The sequence below is a fragment of the Arvicanthis niloticus genome, chromosome 4 (assembly GCF_011762505.2).
Source record: "Arvicanthis niloticus isolate mArvNil1 chromosome 4, mArvNil1.pat.X, whole genome shotgun sequence".
NCBI lineage: Eukaryota > Metazoa > Chordata > Mammalia > Rodentia > Muridae > Arvicanthis > Arvicanthis niloticus.
Window position 1 is genome coordinate 100,942,323 of NC_047661.1, and position 18,193 is coordinate 100,960,515.

The 18,193-nt window shown below is 41.8% G+C and overlaps 1 protein-coding gene across 1 annotated transcript in view; it reads left to right on the forward strand.

Annotated features, from left to right (window-relative positions):
• The window catches only part of Sec24d (SEC24 homolog D, COPII component), a 97,235-nt gene that overhangs the window by 64,957 nt on the left and 14,085 nt on the right, over nt 1–18,193 (forward strand). The window contains exons 11-17 of the mRNA XM_034499565.2: nt 985–1,109; nt 6,972–7,163; nt 7,759–7,852; nt 14,128–14,244; nt 14,911–15,081; nt 17,253–17,349; nt 17,454–17,599. Of these exons, the coding sequence (XP_034355456.1) occupies nt 985–1,109; nt 6,972–7,163; nt 7,759–7,852; nt 14,128–14,244; nt 14,911–15,081; nt 17,253–17,349; nt 17,454–17,599 (942 nt within the window). The remainder of the gene's footprint in view (nt 1–984; nt 1,110–6,971; nt 7,164–7,758; nt 7,853–14,127; nt 14,245–14,910; nt 15,082–17,252; nt 17,350–17,453; nt 17,600–18,193) is intronic.

Consider the following 18,193-nt stretch of genomic DNA (forward strand, 5'->3'; position numbering starts at 1 on the left):
ACTGATCATGTTTGCCTGTGGCTTTCTTGTCTAAACATTTTATAAATCCCAGTTGAAGGATTGCTTCCTTATGAGCTGTTTGGACACCAGCCAGGTTGGAGAACAGTGAGAGCACATTGTCCTGGCAGCTGCTTTATGTCCCAGTGACTGTTGCCAAGGCATAGGAAAGGGACCATCTTTCTTTATCACAAATGTGAAGCAAGTTTTGGAAGTCTTTTATAATGTACACTTTTAAGGTATGCAGTTAAATCACAATAGGTATTTCCATATCTGTAGTTGAGCGTGGTTATTACAGGTTATATTCCTATAATCCCAGCAGCGGGGAGGTTTAGGCAAGAGGATTGACTATGTGTTTGAGGCCAGCCTGGACTACACAGCAAGACCTTGCCTTAAGAAGAAAAATTATACACACACACACACACACACTCTCTCTCTCTCTCTCCACACACACACACACACACACACACACACACACACACACACACACACACATATATATGTGTGTGTATATATATATCCTTTGGATATGTATATCTCCAAAGGAACTCATAAGAGAATAGACCTGAGATCATGGTATTCCCATTTATAAAGCTTGGTTACAACTTCCAAAAAAATGTATAATTCTTTGTAGCATTCTTTCTCAGGGGCCCAATTATATTCTCTTCTGTAAGGGAGGCTGTTACATGCAGGGCTGGCTCAATACTTGACTTCCCTTCAGCAGTCATGGCAGAGGAGTCTCTGGAGATATAAAAGTGAGCTATTTCTGTTAAATGTAATAAAAAGTTCATGTCATAACCTGGAAAATAAGCATTTTAAAAAATCTTTTTATAGCAGTGGGGCACTGGGTTTCCTAGAAAGTTATTTGATCCACAGATGTTATAACTTAAGTATTGAATGAAGCATCTGATAGTCTCCAAGTGTTTGTTTGATTATGAAATATGCTTACTTTGTATCGACTTCTGTGATGTGTTTGCTTCCCTGCAGAAGAATAAACCTCCCAACCCACCAGCCTTCATCTTCATGATTGATGTCTCATACAGTAACATAAAGAGCGGACTCGTCAGGCTCATATGTGAAGAACTCAAGAGCGTGCTGAAGAGGCTGCCCAAGTAAGGGAGCTGCTGCTGTTCCCCTGGGATTACACGGTGCCGCCCAGTTCAGCAGACTGGGTGATTAATATCGTTAGCTAGTGAGGACATTATCGTCAGCCGTAAATCAAACTGCACCATTCTTCTGGCTATTTAAAACGTCAGAGTGGATGCTTGTAGAAAGGAAAGAAAACAGAGAAAGAAAAACAATGGTAGATAAGTGAAACATCTCAACAATACTTTATAAATCACAGGAGAATCCCAGTTGTAAGTATGTGGGGGATAACTTTGGAAGCCCGCTCCACAAAAGCTGATAGTGGCAGAGTCCAAGGGTCCCAGAAAACTGAGCAGTTGTCACAGGAGAGATAGAATCTTTTTAGCCAAATTCCCCTCTGCTCTTGTGCTGTGACCAAGCTCTGTGCTGCTGCTTGGGTGTCCTGGCTTAGCAGTGTGAAGGGAGGCCCTGTCTCTGTCATTTCAGCAAGCAGCACTGTAGGCAGGAGGGCAGAGGCTCCTCATTCGCCTGCAGCCTAAGCAGGTGACCACACCCTGCTGTGACACCTTCATGCTGCAGCTGCTTTTAAAAGGCTAGCTGGCCTGTTACCTGCTTTAGTATGAAAAAGGGAAATAAAACTGATGGCAGTTTTAACCGTGAAAATATAATTGTATACGTGCGCAGCCTACATTAAATTTGGCAGAAAGAAAGAGAAAACAGATTTGCTTTGAGAGGTGAGTGAAGGGTGTACACAAAAGCATTTTTTTTAATGTAAATAAAACCCTTAAAGAGATTTGAAAAATTATAGGAAGTAGCTAGTAGAATCCTTTCGTTTTCTCCCTGGACTTCCCTACTAAAACTAGTATCATGGCTAGGTTTTCGTTGTCTCTGTGCACAAGCTAGCTATTGGGACTGGATGGAGCTAACGCCTAGCATAGAGACGGGGGAGTAGAGGTTGTTGCCTTCCTGTCAAGAGGCCCTGAAGAGAGGATGGGGAACCAGGACCTGCTGTGTACCCCACACCTTCCACCTTCTCCCCAGCTTGCTGAGCCCACGGGGAGCAACATGTGTTCTGGACAGGGGTGTTTGGGGAAGGAGGCATTCTTTAGCCATGGTGCCCTTGGCCTTTGAATGCCCACTCCTCTGTATCTTTCCACCAGAATTGATGCTTCTTGTCTATGAGAAACTTGGACATGTGGGCTCCGGACCTCCCAGGAGCAGCTTTGTTTGTATCTGTTAAGATGAACTCATAATATTGTGGAGATAGTTTGTAATGCAGGGAGGATGTTTGAAAAACACTGAGGTGACTTCAGACTGGCCTGAAGTGAAAAGTGAGCTGGAATCAGCTGCAGGTTGGCAAGCAGAGCCAGCCCCCCTCCCACCCACCCCCCACCCCCCAAATGCTTTGTCTCCTGTTGTTTTCAGAGAGACTCTGAAGGATGGATTTTCTGCTAGGTAGTACTTCTTTGTGGAATTCTCCCATGAGCTGCTTTAAAGTTCCAATCTGAATTTCGAATTTACTTTGTAAGAAACAGAGCCACCAGGCCAGTTTCTGAAAGTGGACTCACCTTTTATGGTTCCCCACTGAGTTAGGCTAACATCCCTTCACCCACAGTCACTCCCCAAATCCGGCGTTCCTTACCAGGGCAGTGGTGTGAAGTTTGCAGCATGTTGCTCTAAGATCTGAAAGCACATATTCCATGTTCTCTCTAACCACACCCCCTGAAGCACATATGTGACTTTGGCAGAAGACTAGAGAGACAAGTTGAAGGCTACAGCTGGTTGCTCTCAACCTTGTTCAAATCTCTCAGAACTATACCTTTCCTAGCCAAGTGTCTTCATCTTTTAAAAAGAAACCTGGCTGCTTTCTGTCTGAAATTTTGTCTTGGTCTGTTTGCATATGCAGTTTTATTATCTTTATCTTAAGACTGCCCTGTCAATTTGGTTTCTCTTTTTGTACTAAAGCAGGCGACATTTTTTTTTTTTTTAACATGGCAGACACAGTCTGCCTGTGCTTGGCATTCTAGAATGTTCTGAGTCTTCTGAAAAGAGAAGCCCCTTTCTTTTCTGTTTGAAATTGTATCTGGCCTTGTAAAGTTTCTGGATTTTTTGACTATTTTGGAACAAGGAAGAAAAACTTAAAAATCACTCTTTAGTTATCCATATCAAATCATTGGGTTATTTTGACTTTTCGTCTGTTTTCAATCAACATTGAAACTGAAATATTGAAAATGGGGCTGGCAGAATGACTCAGCTGGTAAGCACTTGCCTATTTTATTTTATTTTATTTTATTTTATTTTATTTTATTTCAAGTGCAAGAGGCTGAAATCAGTGTAATTCAGATGTAAGAATGCCAAACCCTTGGACTGGCAGCTAATTTAGCATAATTGGCGAGCTCTGGGCCAATGAGATACTTTGTCTCAAAGGATGTGGATAATTTCCTGACGGTGACACCCTGTGATGTCTGCTGGCTTTCATACATACCCGGACACACATAAATATACACAACAGTACCAAAGAATACACTGTTTAAAAATTTTAAAAATTCACGAGTTTGGAATTTTGTAGCTTATCTGCCTCCTAATGTCTGCAGTTTTGCTCTGCCAGATTTATACTATGTAACAGTCTGGCTGCCGTAGGAGAGAGGGCAGCTGAAAAGCAAAAGAGTTAGCCTGTTAAACTCTGACATCGTCATGAATTAGAGTCCTTCATGTACCCAGAGAGTAATACAGTCCTTCATGTACCCCACAAAATTACAGAGTCCTCCATGTACCTCACAGAATTATGCAGAATCGTTCTTATATCTCACAGAATCATAGAGTCCTTTATATACCCAACAGAATTATTCAAAACCCATTGTGTACCCTAAAGAATTATAAAAAATTATTCATGTACCTCTCAAAATTATTTAGAACTAATGTGGAAAGACAGAGTTCTCTTCATGTGATATAATGTTTATATTATAGTGTTGAGGAAATTTTAGGATGGTTATAACATTGAAGGAAGGGTTTGTTTTTTTTTTTTTTGACAGTTTTGTGTTTGTTTCTCAAAATAAAAAGCATCATTTCTGTGGCGATAAGTGATCAAGGATGTGAGATGTTCTGATTAGATGCTTTTCTAAAATGTTAATTTAGATTTTCAGTGATCTCTGTGGCTCCCACTGTGTTCTTTCCCATCTAAACTATGCCTACCCAATCCAGTGAGAGCTCTCAGTCTGGAGAGGGGGAGGGGGAGGGAGAGTGGGAGGGGGAGAGAGAAGGAAGGGAGGGAGAGGGAGAAGGAAGGGAGGGGGAGGGAGGAGAAAGGGAGGGGGAGGGAGGGGGAGGGAGGAGAAAGGGAGGGGGAAGGAGGAGAAAGGGAGGGGGAGGGAGAGATGCTTTATTTGGCTCCATTTTAACTATGAAGAGAGAATCAGTCGCTCATGATTTATCATACAGTTTTACTTAAGCAATGAAAGGTTACTGGGAAACGAAGGTGAATGAATGATGTGCTGTCAAATAAACCCGTGACTTGTAGCATTTGTTCATTGCACACTCAGTATTTCTAGCCAGGCTGATTTTAAACCAGAGTTGCCCCATTGTGGCTTAACTTTGGACTTCTATTACAAAAGCAGCCGAAAGAAGGGTTTATTTTGGCTCACAGCTTAAGGGTATACAACATCATAGCAGGGAAGGCAAGATTACATCTCATGTGCAGTCGGGAAGTAGCAAGAAGTGAATACAGCTCTCCTGAGCCTCTTCCTCTCGCCCTCTCCAGTAATTATGTTTAATTATGAGTATGTGCACATGAGAGCAGATTCCCAGAGGCTTCTGTAGAAGAGAACTTCACCTTTCCCTGGAGCTAGAGTTATGAGAGATCATGCTTGACACGAATGCTGGGAACTGAGCTCAGGTCCTCTGCAGGATGGCTACGTGCTCTAACCACTGAGCTATCTCTCCAGCCAAGCTTTGTCTTTTTTTATCCAGTCTAGGACACCCCCACTTCTCCCAAGGAATGTTACTGCTCACATCCCGGATGGGTCTTTGACCTAATCTTGATACTCTGTCACAGACATGTCCAAAAATCTGTCCCTCGGTTGATTCTCAATCCACTCAAGTTAACAATCAGGTCTGACCATTACAGGCTGTGATTTCCCTCCCCAAAGTCCAGCATGCTTTACCAGCATGTAAGTCATCTTCAACAAAACTCCAATTTCTCCCTTGCAATAGACTGGAGCGGCCCAGGGGTTGGGGCGGGGGGGATTTTCCCTCCATTGGCTTCCGGCTGTACTGCACACTAACAGTCCAGTAAAAAAGCTTTACAGGGATGTAGAAGAGGAAATTACTTGTAGCTGGCGGCCTCAGGAGATTTCACAGAGGAGGAAGAATTTATGTTTGGACTTGACAAGCAAGACTTTAATAATGGAGACAAGGGAAAGCCCAGGAGCAGCGAGCATGGTTTAGAAGATATAGCTTAGGGCAGCCCAGCGTGCAGCATAGCAGCTGTTCATGTGAAGTCACACAGCTCAGGACATACATGTGTGTACATGTGTGTAATTACACATGGGTATATGCAGTCCATGAGGACCCTGGCTTCTGAGAGCATGCAAAGGTCCCACATGTAAACATTTGCTCACTGCTTTTGCAACAGGTTATAAGAACCTTTTAAACTTTACCCATTGATCAAAACCACAATGAGAAAAGAAGCAAGACAGGGAAAAGTCAGTTCTTGTCAGCCTGTACTCTAGAGTGTGCAGTGGAAGCTGAGATTTCATTCTGAGATATTTCTTTGTGGACACTTCCACTTCCTTTTTTTACTTGTACTCAGATCTTTCATATAAACACACACCCACACACACATGCATATACACATACATACACACCACACACCACACACCACACACAAATGCGCATGTGCACACACTATACACACGCACGCCACACCCAAGCACACACACCACACAGACACACACACTCCCCCCACACTTCTCATTCATTGTTTATTTTATTATTTAAGGGTTTTGAGGTGTTGTTGTTGTTTTGAGGCAATCTCATGTAACCAAGGTTGGCCTTAAAAGAAATGACTTAAAAGATTTCGTCATCTTCTCGTGACCATCACAAGGAATCTTGCTATCAGTGTAACTTACTTGCTATTTGTTTCTGTTGTGTGTTGTTAAGATCTAGCTATTGTTACACTGAGACTTTGTAGGCTGTGCAGCAGAAGTACCTTGCAGGGCAGTAGGTCCTTCCCTGACTGAACAACTGTCCTGTCAATAATGTGAGCATCCCTTCCTTCCCGCTGCATCAGACATCTCATTGGCTATGCACATTTTAATTTATATAAATGCAGTAAGCCCAGGCTGTTCATGGAAATTCACAGTCTAATTTCCTATGAATTGAAAATAAACCAGGCATAGTGGCACAAGTCTTTAATCTGAGCACTTGGGAAGCAGAGTAGGTGGATCTCTGTGAGTTCAAAGCCAGTCTGGTCTACACAGTGAGTTCCAGGACAGCCACAGCTACAGAGTGAAACCCCATCTTGAAAAGACCAAAAGTAAATAAAGAAAGAAAAGAAAAAATACACTAGCCAATATGAGTAAATGTTTTCATGATATCTAATCCTTGACCTAGAATTTTGAGAATGTGTTCCTTTGTCAGCCTGCTTATTTTTGAAGTAATCCCTATCCCTTCCCGCCATGAAGGCCAAGAGAAATTAAAACCAGAACTGTAAATATGCATTTCATATGTTCTATAGGAGACATTGAGGTTGTGTTTAAGGAGAAGCCTCGTCTTGCAGGCAGAAAACCGAGGAAGGCAAACCACTCTCCAAGTCTCTACTCATCACCTCAGAGCAAGTTCTGTGTTCTTAAGAGCTCCTGCCTCAAGTTAGGTTTTGTTTTTCCTCCTAGGGAGGAGCATGAGGAGACGTCTGCAATTCGAGTTGGCTTCATCACATACAACAAAGTTCTCCATTTCTTTAATGTGAAGAGTAATCTGGCCCAACCTCAGATGATGGTGGTGACGGATGTCGGAGAGGTCTTTGTTCCTTTGTTGGATGGATTCCTTGTCAACTATGAAGAATCCCAATCTGTGATCCATAAGTAAATATCAACTGTCTTCCAGTTAGATGCAAATCAGATGTGTTTGAAGTCCCATTGTGTTGTAGTTCAACTACAAGTATTGTTTGGCTTTGTTGCTGGCCAGGGGTAGGAGGTAGGGGGGTAGGGGGTAGGGGGTTGGGAATAGGACATAGATTATGCAACTCTTGTCATTTCTGGTAGATTTACCTCTTCCTAGTGTACAGACCATTTTAAAAATATTCACTCTCAAGCCTTTAAATTCTTTCTCCTTGTTGGAAAGGGAAGGAGATGGGGGTATTTCTTGCATGTGCACACTCATATTATGAGAGAGTATTCTTTAAAGAGTTCTGGGTATTATAAATAGGTAATATCATGAATCAAAAAGTGTCTACAAAGAAGGTAAGTCTATTCAAAGAGTAGATTTGGGTGGCAGACCATGCTAAAATATTCTTCCCTTAGGGGTGTCTTTATCAAATTGCCCATTCCCTGTGACTCACACATGCTGTTCATCAAGTAAATCCTGTATGTGTTGAGGCTTGAAACATCAGTGATTTATTTTCTGAAGTTTATGACAGACTTGCTGAGCATTAAAACCCTTTCCCCATGTTTTCCTCAGTTTATTGGACCAGATTCCTGAGATGTTTGCTGACTCTAATGAAAACGAGACAGTCTTTGCACCTGTCATCCAGGCCGGTATGGAGGCCCTGAAGGTGAGGAATGACCACCTCGACTTGATAAAGTTGGTGACAGAGAGACTTAAAAAAGAGGTTTTGTCTGTGCAATACGACTTTCACCAAAGCCCTATGTTATTAGGGTGTCTAAACTTTTCCAGTTTTCAGGAGGAAGTAACCCAAGGGACAACCCCTCTCAGTGTTCACACCCTGGCACTGTCAGCATCAGAACAGCCGAGGTTGTCTGGATTTCAGCTCAGCCCCTCCCTTTGGCTTTTAGATGAACTGTTTATGGTCTGTTTTTAAAGTTGGTTCAGTCGAATTGGAACTGTAGGACGTGATGTAGTGTCCCATAGTGTCCTCTCCTTTGGGTTTTCAAACACACAAGGACAAGGCCTGGGTACAGTTTGTGTCAGGGGAGTGACTGATGGGCCTGGTCTCATTGACTGGCGAAGTAGAGGTTGTCCTTGTGCCCACTGGGAAGGCTGAGCTCTCAAACAACATTTTGTCTTCATAGGCCTGAAGATGGCAGTATTGGCCTTGACAGCTTGTGCCCGAAGTCAGTCTTAAAACTGTATTGTTAAAATTAAGTCCACACCAACTTTTAAAATAGAATGAGTGACAGGAACAATACAAGCAAACAGGGAGAGTGGTGGTCTAGTCTCCTAAACAGATCTCACGAGAATGTTGTATCTAGTTCTATAGTCTGACCCTAGTACCTGATTCTTGTCTAGGTTTTCTGATTCCTGAGTGTTCAGGTATGACACCGGGAGCACTTGCTCATGGTGTTGTAGATGTTCTTCAACTGTCAGACTAGTTGGCAATTTAATGTAAAACTAACAGTATGTTCCACATCACACGTGACTTTGAGGTATTAGATACTACCCCACTGAAAGCTCTGGGAATGGTGACATTACACATCACACATACATGTAAGCCTATCTGGATTTTTTTTTTTTTACTTTGAAGATGTCTGTTTTGTTGTCAGTGATGTTCTCTCCTCCAGTGAGGAGAAGTTCAGAAGTAAATCTCTCCACACATCATAATTCATAAAGGATTCTGAACATCATTCTACTACTTTAAGACTGAAAGCGACATTTCATGTCTGAGGTGAAGGATGACAAGCTGACATTTGCCTAAAACTTAATATCAACTTTGATAAGTCATTGTCCATAACTATGATAGTAATATACTCTGAAGTTGCTTGTGTGTTGCTTACTGTAACATAAAGCATTCGCTGCTGTCCATTCATGAGTCTGGTTCACTGGAGTTCACGTGTCTTTATATCATGTACATTATTTTTGTTTTATTCATGTTTATTGTTATATTAATGCATATTAATATTATATTAATACTGAAGTGTATGAAAACTGCCGTAGTGTTATCATTGGACCATGACCAAAGCAAAGGGTTTATTTGGCTTACACTTCCATTATCACTGTTCATCAGCAAAGGAAGTCAGGACAAGAACTCAAACAGGACAGGAATCTGGAGGCAGGTGCTGATGCAGAGGCCATGGAGGGTGCTGCTTACTGGCTTGGTCATCATGGCTTGCTCAGTCTGATTTCTCATAAAACCTAGGACCACCAGCCTTGGGGTGGCCTGGACCCTCTTCCATCAGTCACTTATTAAGAAAATGTCCTACAGCTGGGTCTTGTGGAACCATTTTCTTAAAGTTCCCTCCTTTTGGATAATTCTAGCTTGGATCAAGTTGTCATAAAACTAGCCAATATAAAAATGTTGATGTTTTAAAAATGAGAAAAAAAAATATCCAAACATAGCAGTTCACCTGACTTCATGAATACAGTCAGGTCTTAAATAGCCGAAAATCAGACTTAAATTAGTATAGTTTACATAAGAAGCGTCTAAAATTCTCACCTGTAGCCGTTACTCCTGGGACAAAACCTAACACGTTTGAGGATGTGCAAAGAAGAAACCAGTGTTGAGGAGGCCTTTCATTCACTCATCATTCTTTTCAACCAATAAAATAAATCATTAAGTGCTTGTGTTTTCAAGCCAGTCTAGACTCTTGTCCTGCTCCTAAGTTTCCTGAAGCGTGGCCAGGGAGATTTAATTCTACAATACAAGACACAATTCTTCTGGTAGTAAAAACAGGGAGTGGGGAGGCCAAGGGTAACTTGGGAAAGTCCAGGACTGTGGTTTGGTCAACAGATCAGGATATCCCATACAGAGGACAGAGACGAGATCCCATCCACAATGGGTGGGGTGTAGAAACTGAAGAAACATCAAAATGGAAACCTGCTTTATTGCATCTAAGTGAAGACATTTCAGAACTGGGCTCCCCATTTGATTTACAACTTTTCTTTCAATCAGATAGATACCAAGTAAACATTTTATATGTATATATACATATACAATTATATATGCTACTAATTAACTTATTATATACCACAAATATATATTATATACCTATTCTATGTATGGGATATATATATATGTATATATATATTACACACACATATATATAGAATATATATGAATATAATAAACTTCTTAAATCAAATAGAGCAGATAAAAATTAGCAGAAAAAAAACCCTACAGGTAAATTTGTCAGAAAGATAAACAGTGACTGATTGGAAAGTTTTGTGCACATTCTCAAATGTCCTAGAAATACCCAACTAAGGGCTTTATGCTTTTCTGCTGTACTATGTCCATAGCATTTTCTAAGCCCAGCCTTTCCCCTTCCCATGAGGTAAAACCTATATTTCCTTCAGACTCTGACACATGCATAAATCAATTACCTGAGAGACCAACATTGGTAGTATTAATGAACCAGCTGCCTCCTTTGATGTCAGTTGAGCTGAACGAAGGTGTGCTGGAGAGATACTTTAGTGGTTAAGAACACTTGCTACTCTTGCAGAGGACCCAGGTTCAGTTTCCAGCACCTCCATGGTGGGTCACAACCGCCTGCAACTCCAGGGAATCCTATGCCCTCTTCTGGCTTCCATGCATACTGCATGTACATGATATACTGCATACATGTAAGCAAGACACTCAAACACATAAAATAAAAATAAGTAAATCTTTAAAAACAAGTTGGGCAAAAAGTTGTAGAAGCATAGTTGTCAATGGTTATTTCTGCAATCCATCACGACCTGAGTGAAGGTGTTAAATCTACCTTTAGATAATTCATAACTAGTACCAAAATTCAATTTTAAGAACCATCACAACACTCCATTCACAGTCAATATGAAATACGTAATGAGGGAAAGACAGAGGCCCAATGTGGGGATATGAAGCTATCTTGTCTTCAGGAAGTCTTTTATTTACAGAAGCTTGCAGCTTGCAAGAGATAGTGTCATGAATCCTAGAAGGTCCTTCCTCTAGAGTGGGGAGACAGAGAAGGAGACAGATGGTTGGTTAATAATAGTAATGTTGGTCTCTCAGAAGGAAGAGTATTTATTACATTGAAGGTGAATTTTGCACAGAGTTCTTGAGGCCTGCCCTTTGTAAGCGATTTCTACTGAAATCAGAAGGATTCGTGCCATTCATCTCATTTTGAATGAGTCCCTCTTGTGAGCACAATCAAATTTTGGCAAAGACATCAAATTTTGTCGGGGTGTAAAACCATTCGCCAGATATAAAATGCTTTATAAGTCTGTAGTTAGCCAAAGTATAGCTTCAAAATGAAACAACTAAATAAGAACAAATAAATACAGCTATGGTATCTGCCTTTACATATGTGTGTGTTATGTTCTTGTAAGTTTTTCTACCTATGTATGTATTGTGTATATATACAAATGTGAGTGTGTGTACAGACAAATGTGTGCAGGTGTGCATTCATGTGTGTTCATATGTGTGAGTATGTGTGTGGTGTGTGTGAGTGGGTGAGTATATGTGTGATATGTTTGAGTTTGTGACTATGTGTGTATGTGGTGTGTATGTGGTGTGTGTGTGGTAGGTGTGTGTGTATGTGTGTGTGAGTGTGTGTGTATGTGTGTGGTGTGTGTGTGACTGTGTGGTATGTGTGTATATGTGGTGTGTGTGAGTGGGTGAGTATATGTGTGATGTGTTTGAGTTTGTGACTATGTGTGTATGGTGTATGTGGTGAGTGTGTGTGTGGTAGGTGTGTATGTGTGTGTTTGTGTGTGTGTGTTTGTAGGCCTGAAGTTGATCTCAGGTATCCTCCCAGATTGTTCTTTTTTTTTCTCCTTGAGGTAGGGTCTGTCTTGAACTGGAACTTTGCCAATTCTGCCTATTTTTCTGTTTCTCCCAGTTGAGTACTGGGATTATAGGCATCCACTGTTCCTACCAGTCCTATTTTTTATGTCTGGGTTGGGGATCTGGGCTCAGGTCCTTACATTTAAATGGTAGGTACTTTATCTTTTGAGCCATCTCCATAGGCCCAGGCACTTTATATTTTTACAGCACTGAATTTTTTTAATGGGCCCTAAGTAGAACAATCAATTATGTTTATTATGATTAACTGAAGTCTTCCATCTCTTGTCTTCTGTTACTATGTCTACTACATTATGTATGATATGAATGCAGCATAGAGAAGCCAAGTGGTTTTCCTAAAGCCATTAAGCTAACACAGTGGCTAAGATTCTAACCCTAGCCTGTAGAAACTAGGACATGTGATCTTAACACCTACACTACAAATGTTAGGACTTCTGTGATCAGACACCATCTACATAGGTATAAGGAACTTAGTGAATTCTTTAGGAGAATTGGGTGGCTCAGACAAGAAATATTTTACTTTATATTTTTGAGAGCTGTGTGTGACTGTAAGAAATATTTTTAGTTTGATCCAATTAACACAGGAAGTCTCCATCTAAGGAAATTTTCTCTTTCTTTTTTACAGTAAAAGACTAGATACTGTCTTGAAAGCAGAAACAGAAGGGGAGGGTCATTTACATTTGAGGAGAAAGATGGTGGTGACAGTTCAGATACAAATACCGGCTGTTGCTTTTGTGGTGGTTTCAGTGCTGAGGAAGATTTTAAACCTATTAAAAAGTAGTAGGCAGTTTGCAAATGCTTTACTGATGTATACTCACTGCAGACAGTCCTCGATTGTTAGATTTCCCCAGCATCCCCTCCTTCCTCTCCCTCTGTAGTTTCTTTCCCTTCTCCGGTGTCTGTTCTGCTAGCGTGTCATATGCACGTGTGTGTAAAACACAGGAGGCAAAAGTGAGATAGGACGTGTTGTCTTTCCGAGTCTGCCATATTTAACTCAGTATGAGAACCCATCTCCATTTGTGTCCGTTGCCCAGCAAATTATTCCATTCTGCTTTGTGGCAGAGTAAAATCCCATTGTGTATATGTCCTCTGTGTCCTTTGTCACCTATTGATGAACATCTAGACCAATGCCATTACTTGACTCCTGTGACTAGGGCTATAGTAAGCATGGATTATTTTCAGGTATCCCTGTGGTGTGTGGCCTTAGGGGACGTTGTCTATGTATCCAGAAGTACGATGTCTTTGTTATCAGTCTTTGTTATCAGGCAAGACAGTGTCACATTTAAGAAAAGAAACTAACCGTTGGCATTCTTTACCCAAGAGTGAGCTTGATCGGATTTGAAGAATCCTGGCCTCATCAGGTCTCTTTGAACAAAGGCCATACTCTATGTGCTGAACAGCACAGCCAATATGGAAGCAAAAGGGATGGAGGAGCTTAGGTCTTAACTGGTCTTCTATAGGAGTCTCACAAGAGAGGAACTGACCCAGAACAGCACACAAAGCCACAGTCCTATGTTATTGGTCTACGTTCATGTGTTGTTGTTGTCTTTAACTCCTTTTGTTGATTTCAGTGCCTCTCTGCTTCCAGTGAATGGCCGTAGGTGAGGCCACCATATCTTACCCACACATATATTGCCCAAGTCAGTGGCATGTGTGGGTCACCAAGGAGAAATCGAGCCCGTTATGTCAGGGAGTCCATCCTCAGACTGGTTACACTGTTTTCATCAAAGGTGACTTAATTCTGAACAGGCTGAGTACACAGTATGGATGCAGGTTGACCAAACGGTGATAAGTGACCTCCAAGCACATTATTGACTTGGTTACAGGTTGGGTGAAAGTCTGGTTGGTAAAGGCAGTCTATGAGCACTGTTTCCTGGAAGACTCATTCGTGCACGGTGGTTGTTCTTCAGTTCCTGGAGGAGGCTCCACGCTCTTCTCCACACTGACTGGGCTGACGTGCATTTTTCTTCTGACAACATTCAAGAGGTCCCTTTTGTCCTCTTCCCCAACAGTATTTTCTTTCTTTCTGACTGGAGCAGGGTGCGATTTTTCATATATTTATGACTCGCTTAAAACAAAATCTTAATCCACAAGCATTTCGTGTGATTTTGTAGGCAGCAGAGTGCCCTGGGAAGCTGTTCATCTTCCATTCCTCCTTGCCTACTGCCGAAGCACCGGGGAAGCTCAAGAACAGAGACGACAAAAAGCTGGTTAACACGGACAAAGAGAAGGTACTTGGGAACAGTTAGTCTTTGAGGTGTCACTGAAGCAATGTTAGAAGGGGTCCCCCTCTTGAGGAGTCTTTTCAGCTGTACAGGATTACATGTCACTAAAGATGCTGATGTCTGACGTGTCTATATATGATCACACGTCGTCCATGTGTGATCTGGGAGACTGTTACAGACATGGAGGTGGGGATTGCGTGAAGAGGAGAAAAGTGGAGAGGGAACACAGATGCCCCGTGACCTTACTCACCAGAGGATGCGAAACTAGCCATGAAGCAAAGGCATCCAATGCTGAAAAGAAGCCTTTGCTCAAACCTGAGACAGTGCAGCAGCCATGAGCAGTCTCTGATGGAAGATGCTTCTGGCTGAATGCACACACATGTCAGTCACACAGCACCATCCAATCCACAGAGCTGCTTCCAGGACGGTAGATTGAAAGTGGGGTAGGGACAGCTCCAGTAAAGGTATTGGAGTATCAAATAACCTGAAGGCAACCAACTGTTTTATTTCATTAGCTCAGTCTACCTACCTGGAGGAGGTAAAAATCCCATATTTTTCTTCATTTAAAATTTCTAATTAAAAAAATAAATTTAATAGAAACTTAAATTTTAATAAAAAATATTGCATGGCTTTTCTTTTTATTTTCTTTCATTTTTTTTTTTTTTTTTAAAGATACTTTTCCAGCCCCAAACAGCTGTCTACGAATCTCTGGCCAAGGACTGTGTGGCCAACAGCTGCTCGGTGACTCTGTTCCTCTTTCCCAGTCAGTTTGTGGATGTGGCTTCCTTGGGTCTGGTTCCCCTGCTCACGGGAGGAACGCTTTACAAATACAACGTTTTTCAGGTAAGCGGCAAGCTGCCTGTTCTTCAGTTCCTTCCTGTTTGACTTTTGAGTCTGTCTCTGTCTTTCTCCCTCTCTTTCTCTGGTGCTGTCTCTCACCCGTCCCCATGTGTTTGTATATGTGGTGGGGGACTTGAGTGTATGTAGATATGCATGTGCTGCTTCTGGTGGGCAGGGCAGGACTTTCAGGAGTCAGTTCTCTCCTGCATCTAGCAAAAGTAAATGCAAGCAATGAAAACCACGTTGGGGTTTGATTGGCTTCCCACTGACGTTAGCCACACATTGAGCTCATACTACCCGAGTCATGCACTTTGCTGTAGGGGAAAGTATACTTCCCTGCATACAAAGTATAGGGAAGTTAGATATACCTAAGATAATATTTGAAAACGTTTGTTTAAATTTGATGAAATCTGAGGCAGGTTCAGCTCATTAAGCCCCCTACTCTTCCACATTGGACTAACATGCCTCCCCTGTATTTGGCAAAGGCATACATGCCAGTTTAGGATAGGCAGTCACAAGCTTCTCCTGTGGATGCTTGTGCCTTGAAGGCTTACTGTATTTAGACACAGAGAATGGACATTGCCTCCTCCTGATGAGGGGCCCGTCCAGGTCACTGATATCTCTGCTCCACAGGGCAACTGATCATAGAGGGGTGTTTTCCTAACAGATGACAAATGCTCGTCCTGTTTTTGTTTATGAGTGATAAAGCATCCAGTTATATATTTGCACCAGAAGTTAACTAAGACTGAAGTAAAGATTGAGAATGAAATACATTTTTAAAAAAAAAGCTTTAAGAACCCTTTGAAGGCTTCTGGATAAATGTATGTCTGGAGATACACTTACATATGGGGTCTTAATAATGGTAACAATCAGACACTCATCGGGTCAGAATTCTGGGTATCTGAGGCACCGTGCAAGAGCCTCAGCTCATTCTCCAGTGAGGAACGTACACTTGATCAGAAACCTCCATCTTCTTAATAAAGTCCTGGCTAGGGTAGCACTGGGGTCCCAGATGGGTGAAGCTATTGTCATTGAAGTGAGTTAGCTACACAGCGATCCAGGGTGGTGTTGGCAAGAGGCACTGGATGTCACCACTCTTGATTTCATCCCCTTATGTGTTTCAGTAGTGTGCTAGTTCTGTATAATTTTTGATACAAGCCCTTTACTTGCTTGTCAATATACCGAAGCTTATTATTGATTTCATCATGTTATTAAAAAAGAAGTGCTGTCATAATCCAGCGAGAGAAAACCCTTGCAATAAGGACTAGAGTATTTTATAATCAGTGTTAGTGTTATTTTGGCTATGAGTCCTCTCAGCCTTTATGTGCATTGTTGTAGACTGAATCATATCTTACCATTTACTTCTTAGCTTTTAAAGTAAAAAAAAATTTTTAAAGTAAAAATTTTAATAGCATCTTCCATTAAATAATATTGCCGGGTGTAAATGACGGTCAAGAACACAGTCGGGCATCTGGTGTGTACCTGAAGTATCTTTTATGAGTACTGTCTGTGATGTCTCTGTTTCCTTTCATCTTCTCTTTGTTTGGGGGATTGGGAATGAGAGTCTGTGTGTGCCTGTGTGTGCGTGTGTGTGTGTGTGTGTGTGTGTGTCTGTGTACCTCTCTGATCCTCTCTGTGCCTCTCTGTGCCTGTCAAACAGAAATGGTGAGAATTGTATAAAGGTCTACCTGACCAGGTCAGAGATATAGCATTGGCTGCTGCCGGTCAGCGAAGTCGTGTTCTAGGTAAATCTCAGCTCAGCCGCACATGGTGCAGCGCTTCCAAATAAGACACCCACTAACAACCTCCCCCACCCACACCACCCTCCCGGTGTCTGTCTCCAGCTTCACTGAATATATTAAACCATTCATTGTTCGTGTGTCTAACACTAGACCCTTCAGTGACTCGCTTATGCTATTGCTTCATTTGTAAAATAAATGAATATTCCCATCTAAATGTTATGAAGGTGAAAAGTAGGTAAAGGTTTTATTTATTAAAACTTAAGAGTCACTGCCAAAGATTGTGTACTTTCATAAGATCATATATGTACATAAGATATCCATGTAAGTGTGCTAAGTCAAAATATAAAAAGTGGTAGAAAATGAGTTAAAAATAACATTATTTGAAGTCTTTTACTGCCACCTGGTGGCCACTGATCACACTTTATCTTGTAGATACAGTTGGATAGCCAAAGGTTTTTGAATGACCTCCGGAATGATATTGAGAAGAAAATAGGCTTTGATGCCATTATGAGGGTTCGAACCAGCACAGGTAATCTCACACACACCGTTTCATGTCTCTTATGCAAAATTATTGTCTCTTAGAATAATATCGAAATTTCGAGACCCAAATTTCCCTTTCCCCCTGTGCTTTAGGTTTCAGGGCCACTGATTTCTTTGGTGGAATATTCATGAACAACACCACGGATGTGGAAATGGCGGCCATCGACTGTGATAAGGCCGTGACGGTAGAGTTCAAGCATGATGACAAGCTCAGTGAAGATGTCGGGGCCCTGATCCAGGTGACTAAGCCGCCAGATGTGCTCCTCTCTTCATAACAAAACTCGACTCTTTCTCCAAAGCACGAGTCCTTAGAGCACTCTTAAGTGGCTTCCCCACAGGTCAACACATATATGCTACTTATGTGGCATAGGGGTCCTTGGCCTGGCCATCTGCTGCAAAGGGTCAGGCATCAACAAACTGGTTTCTGTGAAGTGTTTTTGTCCAAGGTTCTTGCAGTCATGTGACCCTCCCCTAGTTAGTTCATTTTAGTTAATTTTCCCTTTTAAAGGTGCTACCTCCACACTCTTCCCTACAGAAGAGCACACCAACTGATTGTCCAGTGCCAGATGGCCAGCCCAGAAAACATGCACACAAGTGACATTACATGTTATAGTGTTTTAGTGAGGAATAAATACATATATACATATATACATGCAATAACAACTAGTGAGATAAGAGGCCATGGGTTTTAAGGAAAAAGTGGAGGGTGAATGGGAGGATTTGAAGAGAGGAGAGGGAAGGGAGAAATGTTGGGATTATATTAATCTCAAAAAAGAGAAGGAATGGGATGAGGAGTGGGTGGGAGGGCAGACCAGGAGGGGGATAACAACTGC